Source organism: Globicephala melas, chromosome 18 (assembly GCF_963455315.2).
Source record: "Globicephala melas chromosome 18, mGloMel1.2, whole genome shotgun sequence".
Lineage (NCBI taxonomy): Eukaryota > Metazoa > Chordata > Mammalia > Artiodactyla > Delphinidae > Globicephala > Globicephala melas.
Window position 1 is genome coordinate 33,314,735 of NC_083331.1, and position 8,670 is coordinate 33,323,404.

Here is an 8,670-nt window from a genome sequence, read left to right on the forward strand (position 1 = left end):
AATTCTCACAGAGCACCTGCTGAACAGTAGCAGAAGACCTTGGACACCTAAAAGGAAAAAAAACATCCTCACATAACTGGGTAGGATGAACGAAACAAGAAGGGAAAAGGAAGAGGAGAGGAAGCAGGATGGGACCTGAACCCCTAGTGGAGAGCTGAAGGTGAGAAGAGTTTCCTGCACCTGGGAAAGCCCCCTTACCAGCAGGGAGATCATCTGGGACAGAAGGAGAACTTTGGGGGCTTGGAGGAGAGCCCAGAAACAAGTCTGGGACAGGCAATACAGAGTGATATCCATGCAGATGGTCCATGCCACAACCCTGCATGTCTCAGCCTGAGACAGGTGTCTGCCAGTGCACACAAGGACTGGGTGCTGGAATGTGGGGTTTGAAGAGCAGACCCAGTGAGGGGAATGCTGTTGGCTGGGAAGAGACAGCCTGAGGTGACAGGAGTGGGGAGCTCCACAATTGGGAATGCTCAAGGAGGAAGCCTGGACTACCACAGAAACAAAGCACTACTGTTGAGTAATGCAAAAAGGGCAGGACCACCATTGCAGTCACTCTCCTCATGCATTGGCCTCTCCTCCACTGGCACTAGGGAGGGGTCCCCCCGGAGCTGGCTTGCATACCCCGGCCCCCCCCAGCTGCCTGGGCTACCCACTCACCCCATTTGCTACCTGATGGACTTGTGCGTTCCAATTGCTACCCCAGCATTCTCCCACCTGGGTGGCCTGCTCTCCCTGATTGGTGCCTCGGTTCCTTCCTGCCTGATAGGCTTCTGTGCTCATGCAACTTCTGGAGGAGACTCTGGTGGGAGCAACACACACAGAGGTGGGGCTGAAACCACAGTTGAGCCCCAGGGGCTGTGTGACTAAAGAAGAAGAGCTGAAATTCCTCCTCACAGCTGCACAAACCACAAAATTACACCTCTGCCGGTGGCTTCCTAAATTCAGCATCTGCAGAATGTCCAAATGGACAACAAGCACTCCTGCAGCTGAGATAGGTCTGGCTTTAGCATCTGTGGGCTTTGTGGGCATATATTCATGGTGGTTGGGCCAGATGTCTAAGTTTCCTCCATAACTCCCACAACAGGTCCAGGTGCACAACTACTAGTCTTGGGACCTGACCTCAGTGGATCTGCACTGGTGGCCTGGTGAAAACAATGCCTGAGAGACACCAGTGCCAATTGCCAGCATACCCACAGTTAAGGTGGGACCAAGAGCAGTGCTAACAACAGTGTACTTTGTGAGCCCACGCAATGACCAAAAGGGGACACAACAGAGCACATTCACAGGTGAACAACTCCAGAGGAGGAATACTCAGTGGATTCCCTTCCAGTGGGTGTGCTCCAATCCTGTCTACTTTGTACCACAGATCAGAAACACAGCTAAGAAACAGATGTGGGGGTCTCTACTCCAATAACTAAGGAGCAGACTCCACCCCTGCCAGGGCAGTAGCAATCACATAGCAAAGGGCAGGCCTTGCTCAACACCCAGGGCAGGCTCTGGGCACCACAACACCAGTCAAACCTTCTATCAAGGGGATAATGGCACAAGCCTCTAGACCAACCTCAGCTACCAGGGAGCAGACACCAGCAGCAAGAGAAATTGCGATCCTGTAGCCTGCAGAAAGGAGACCACAAACAGAAAATCTGATAAAATGAGGTGACAAAGGAATATTTTGCAGACAAAGAGGCAAGATAAAAACCTACAATAACAACCAAATGAAGAGGAGATAGGCAATCTACCTTAAAATGTATTCAGGGTAATGATAGTAAAAAGGATCCAAGATCTTGGAAAAAGAATAGAGGCATGAATTGAGAAGGCATAAGAAATGTTTAATGAAGACGAGGATGAAATAAAGAACACATAAACAGAGATGAACGTACAATAACTGAAATGGAAAAATACACTAGAAGCAAACAATAGCAAAATAACTGAGGTAGAAGAATGGATAAGTGAGCTAGAAGACAGAATGGTGGAAATCACTGCTGTGAAACAGAATAAAGAAAAAAACATGAAAACAAATAAGGACAGCCTCAGAGATCTCTGGGACAACATGAAATACATCAACATTTGAATTATAGGGGTCCCAGAAGGAGAAGAAAAAGAGAAAGGGCCTGAGAATATATTTGAAGAAATTATAATAAAAGAATTTCCTAACATGGGAAAGGAAATATAAACCCAAGTCCAGGAAGTGCAGAGAGTCCCATACAGGATAAACCCAAGAAGAAACATGCTGAGACACATATTAATCAAATTAACAAAAATTAAATACAAAAAAAAAAAATTTAAACAACAAGAGAAAAGAACAAGTAACATGATAGGGAATCCCCACAAGGTTATCAGTTCATTTTTCAGCAGAAACTTTGCAGGCCAGAAGGCAGTGACATGATATATTTAACGTGATGAAAGGGAAAAAACCTACAACCAAGATTACTCTACCCAGCAAGGCACTCATTCAGATTCAACAGAGAAATCAAAAGCTTTACAGACAAGCAAAAACAAAGAGAATTCAGCACTACCAAACCAGCTTTACAACAAATGCTAAAGGAACTTCTCTAGGAAGGGGAAATGGGAAATGCAAACAAAAAAACTACAATAGATACACACACAAAAAAGAAAAAGTAACCCAAACATAACACTAAAGATGCTCATCAAACCACAAGAGAAGAGAACAAAAGAGAAAAGGAAGAAAAAAGACCTACAAAAAAACCCAAAACAATTTAAAAAATGGCAATAAAAATATCAACATGCATGTTGATAATTACTTTAAATGTAAATGGATTAAATGCTCCACCCAAAAGGCATAAGCTGGCTGAATGGATACAAAAACAAGACCTGTATATATGTTGTCTACAAGAGTCCCACTTCAGACCTAGGGACACATACAAACTAAAAGTGAGGGGATCAAAAAAGGTATTCCATGCAAATGGAAATCAAAAGAAAGCTGGAGTAACAATACTCATATCAAACAAAATACACTTTAAAATAAAGACTGTTATAAGAAAAAAAGGAATGACACCACATAATGATCAAGGGATTAATCCAAGAAGAAGATATAATTATTGTAAATATATATGCATCCAAAATAGGAGCACCTCAATACAAAGGCAAATGCTAACAGCCATAAAAGGGGAAATCGACAGTAACACAATAATAGTAAGGGACTTTAACACCCCACTTTCATCAATGGACAGATCATACAGACAGAAAATTAATAAGGAAACACAAGCCTTAAATGACACATTAGAACAGAAAGTCTTTATTGATAACTATAGGACATTTCATGTGACAGCAGAAGAATACATTTTTTTTTCTCAAAGGCACCTGGAACATTCTCCAGGGTAGATCACATCTGGGGCCAAAAATCAAGCCTCAATAAATATACCAAAATTGAAATCATATCAAGCAACTTTTCTGATCACAAAGCTATGAGATTAGAAATCAATTTCAGGAAAAAAAATGTAAAAATCACAAACACATGAGGGCTAAACACTATGTTATTAAATAACCAACGGATCACTGAAGAAATCAAAGAGGAAATCAAAAAGTACCCAGAGATAAATGACAATGAAAACACCACGATCCAAAACCTATAGGACACATCAAAAGCAGTTCTAAGAGGGAAGTTTATAGGAATACAATCTTACCTCAAGAAATAAGAAGAATCTCAAATAAACAACCTAACTTTACAACTAAAGCAACTAGAGAAAGAAGAACAACCAGAACCCAAAATTAATAGAAGGAAAGAAATCATAAAGAACAGAGAAGAAATAAATGGAATAGAAACAAAGAACACAATAGAAAATATCAATGAAACTAAAAGCTGCTTTTTTGAAAAGATAAACAAAACTGATGAACTTTTAGCCAGACTCATCAAGAAAAAAAGGGAGAGGACTCAAATCAATAAAATTAGTAATGAAAAAGGAGAAGTTACAACTGTCAACACAGAAATACAAAGGATCATAAGAGACTACTACAGGCAACTATACACCAATAAAATGGATAACCTAGAAGAAATGGACAAATTATTTGAAAGGCACAACATTCCAAGACTGAACCAGGAAGAAATAGAAAATATGAACAGAGCAATCACAAGTACTGATATTGAAACTGTGATTAAAATCTTTCAACAAATAAAAACCCAGGACCAGAGAACTTCACAGGTGAATTCTATTACACTTTTAGAGAAGAGTTCACACCACTTTCTCAAAGTATTCCAAAAAAATTGCAGAGGAAAGAACATTCCCAAGCTCATTCTGTGGGGTCACCATCATTCTTAATCCGAAACCAGACAAAGATATCACAAAAAAAGAAAATTACAGGCCAATAACACTGATGAACATAGATGCAAATATCCTCAACAGAATACTAGCAAACTGAATCCAACAACACATTAAAAAGATCGTACACCATGATCAAGTGGGATTTATCCCAGGGATGCAAGGATTTTTCAATATACACAAATCAATCAGTTTGAGATACCACATGAACAAACTGAGGACTAAAAACCATATGATCATCTCAGTGGATACAGAAAAAGCTTTTGACAAAATTCAACACCCATTTATGTTAAAAACATGGGAACATATGTATATGTATAACTGATTCACATTGTTATAAAGCAGAAACTAACACACCATTGTAAAGCAATTATATCCCAATAAAGATGTTAAAAAAAAAAAAACACTCCAGGGCATAGAGGGCACCTACCTCAACATAATAAAGGCCACATATGACAAACCTACAGCAAACATCATTCTCAATGGTGAAAAACTGAAATCATTTCCTCTAAGTCTACGACCAAGACAAGGATGTCCACTCTTGTTACTATTATTCATCAAAGCTTTGAAAGTCCTAGCCACAGAAATCAGAGAAGAAAAAGAAATAAAAGGAATCCAAACTGTAAAAGAAGAAGTAAAACTGTCACTGCAGATGACTTGATACTATACATACAAAATCCTAAAGAGGCTACCAGAAAACTACTAGAGCTAATCAATGAATTTGGTAAAGTTGCAGGATACAAAATTAATGAACAGAAATCTCTTGCATTCCTATACACTAACAACAAATTTCAAAAAGAGAAATCAAGGAAACAATCTCATTTACCATCACATAATAAACAATAAAATACCTATGAATAAACCTACCTAAGGAGGAAAAAAACCTGTACTTAGAAAACTATAAGATACTGATGAAAGAAATCAAAGGTGACACAAACAGATGGAGAGACATATTATGTTATTGGATTGGAAGAAATGATATTGTGAAAATGACTATACTATCCAAAGCAATCTACATATTTGTTGCAATCCCTATCAAATTACCAATGGCATTTTTCAGAGAATTAGAACAAAATATTTTACAATTTGTATGGAAACACAAAAGATCTCAAATAGCCAAAGGAATCTTAAGAAAGAAAAACTGAGCTGGAGGAATGAGGCTCCCTGACTTCAGATTATACTACAAAGCTACAGTAATCAAGACAGTATAGTACTGGCACAAAAACAGAAATATAGTTCAATGGAACAGGATATAAATTCCAGAGATAAACCCATGCACCTATGGTCACTTAATCTAGATATAAGGCAGCACAACTGGAGTATTAATTCCAAGTTAATGAGCTCATTTTCTTTTCCTAACTTAGAGAAAAGAGCAATAAATAACAGCTCTATAATAGAAATGGGGAAAACTGTGTAGTCCATAGAATTTTAGAATTGCAAGGCAACTTCAAAGATTATCTAGGTCAGTTCTACCATCTCTCAGACTAGAAAACTGAAGTTTGATTAACTGTCAAGGCTGGCACAGTAGGAGCAGATCAGAGACAACTAACCAGGATACTCAATTTACCAATGTTCCTGTTATTAATAAGGGTAAAATTCCCACTACATTTTGTGTTCTTTAAATTATTCATCTTTGAATGAAAAACATGAACCGGAAGTAGGTATCCTCTCAACCCCTTATTTCAAGGTCTTTATCATTTTCCTCCTCATTGGTTACAACAATAGCATTTCATCTATTCCCCTTGCTTTCAATCTTGCCCTGCTTCCACCAATTTTCTACATTACCAAAGGAATAATCTTATTAAGACTTGTATTTCTCACATAATTTCCCTGTTTAAACATCTTCAATGGCTTTCAGGAGAAAACAGACTCCTTAGTGTGACATGAAAGTTTCTTTTGTCCCAATGTCTGCTCTCTGCTATCATTTCATCATTGCTTGATGCTTCTTCCTCAGATACCTAAGCACTTACAGTTCACAAGTCTACCAATCTCTTCTATATCTCGATACTTTTGCAAAGTCTATCACCCCTGTCTGATGTACTGCTGTATCTTATTTTCATTAACACCATCCTCTCCCCTCCCCTCCCAGGACCATTTTCCTGGCCAGGACAAGTCTTACCTAAACCACTCAGTCACAATGTTACTTCTTCCATAATGCCTTCCCCAAGCTGTCCTCCAGTTTCCTAGTGCTTTCCAAACACCCTGGGCTTAACTTGACCCCAGCGATTTTGATATTTATTATAATTTTGCACCTTTGACCACCTCCTTCAGAGCTGAGATAGCTTTCACGACTGATTCCAGTGACTGGTACAATGTTTTGTTGGCTCTCCAATCACCATTTGTCATCAAGCATATTACACTTAAACTTCAGGCCCCTCATTTGCATAAACAGTAGGAAGAAACCCTAGACATGTGTTCTTACAGTCACACTCTTTAGTGGAACTTGAAAAAGTAATTTTTGTATTTATTAAAGGAATCCCTCACCCCCAATTTTGTATATCTCAGGCCCCACAAAACCTGAAACGGTCTGTTAAGGTAATAAATGACTATGGAATGAATGAACAGATATACTTTCAACAATGTATTAGCTCTATATTTCAAAAGTGCACCACTTTATGCTAATATGCTTTTTTAGATTTGTTGCCTCATCTCTTAAAATAAGAGAATGCTACTTAGTCTCTGCCATTTTCCAGGCCAATTATGATAATAAAACTCCTAAGTACAAGAGTGGAATGTGTGCAGAGCACAGTCCAGTCTTGCCTGGAGAGTTTTGGGTTGGAGTCCCAGCTGAACAAGTGGTTGTCACTGAAAAGTGGTTTTAGGGCACTTCTCTTGGAGTCACTGTGGCTGGTCCCTTAGTGTCATAAGGAACTGTAGAGAAGGCAGAGAACTGACTTGCATGGATTCATTTGCTCATTTATCATATATCAATAATATGTATAAGATGTATATAAATTATGTATATATAATTACATAACATGTTTCAATTACTATGAACTTGAAACCTACATTCAAGTAAGAGGACAAAAATAAATAATGAAACAGGTGGTCTTAGACTGAGGTAACAGAAGAAATGGGAGAAATAAGTAGAAATAAATCATTCAAGACACTGAAAGTTGTAGTTTGGAAAATGTTTTTATTCAGGCTGCAGAAGGTCATTGGAGAATTTCAGTCAGGGAACTGATGAGTGCTGATTTACATTTTTAAAAGTAAATTATCCTACCGTGACAAGAATGATTTCATTGTGGGCAAGAGTAGAGTACATAAGACTGGTTATCTGCTAATATTGAACTCCTAGTGAGACAAGGAGAGCCTGGACTGGGGTGGTGGTAATGGATAGGAAGAAAAGAAAATAGATTTGAGATATATTTTAAAGTAGAGTCAGACAGAGAAAGATAAATATCCTATGATATCAATTATATGTGGAATCTAAAAAAATAGTACAAATGAACTTATTTACAAAACTGAAATAGAGTCACAGACATAGAAAACAAACTTATGGTTACCAAGGGGGAAGGGGGGGATAAATTGGGAGATCGGGATTGACAGATACACACTACTATATGTAAAATAGATAATTAAAAAGAACACACTGAGTGTGCAGGATAGTGTGGTCTTTGTGAGCTTCCACCATGGCGTATTGGGGCCAGGGCCAGAAGGTACAGAAGGTGATGGTGCAGCCAATCAATCTCATCTTCAGATACTTGCAAAATAGATCTCAGATTCAGGTCTGGCTTTATGAGCAAGTGAATATGCGGATAGAGGGCTGTATCATTGGTTTTGATGAGTATATGAACCTCGTATTAGATGATGCAGAAGAGATTCATTCTAAAACAAAGTCAAGAAAACAACTGGGTTGGATCATGCTAAAAGGAGATAACATTACTCTGCTCCAAAGTGTCTCCAACTAGAAATGATCAATGAAATGAGAAATTGTTGAGAAGGCAACAATTAGGCATGCAATTTTTTAGGTGTGCTTTTTAGAAGTGTAGTTCTAAAGGATTTATTCATATTGTTTTGCTCACCTTTATGTTATTACCAGATGACAATAAATGGTGTGGGATTGTTTTTTTTAAAAAAACAAAACAAAAAAACACACTGTATAGCACTGGGAACTCTACTCAATACCCTAATCAATACCTATATGGGAAAATAATCTAAAAAAGAGTGGATACAGGTATAAGTTTAACTGAGGGTTGATGTAAAGGCAGAAATCAGTGGTGACTTTTCTTTTTTTTTTAATTTGATGGATGATGATACCATTTACTGAGATGAGGAAACAGCAAATGGGAGAAGTATCAAGATTTCTGTGAGAGTAAAGCAGGTGAGGACTTGTACCAAGTCTGACTCTAGATGGCAAACTTTCAAAATGTTTTACAGAGACAACAAT

At 38.2% G+C, this 8,670-nt stretch overlaps 1 protein-coding gene across 1 annotated transcript; it reads left to right on the forward strand.

Annotated features, from left to right (window-relative positions):
* Nucleotides 1-7,881: 7,881 nt before the first annotated feature.
* On the forward strand, nt 7,882-8,191 carry LOC115839040 (small nuclear ribonucleoprotein E-like). Its single transcript, XM_060288157.1, has one exon. It carries the CDS (start codon nt 7,913-7,915, stop codon nt 8,189-8,191), a length of 279 nt encoding a protein of 92 aa, XP_060144140.1. The 5' UTR covers nt 7,882-7,912.
* Nucleotides 8,192-8,670: the final 479 nt, after the last annotated feature.

Bases quoted from the DNA above. Each gene is read 5' to 3' on its own strand.
- LOC115839040 (XM_060288157.1), top strand. From the start codon at position 7,913: ATGGCGTATTGGGGCCAGGGCCAGAAGGTACAGAAGGTGATGGTGCAG.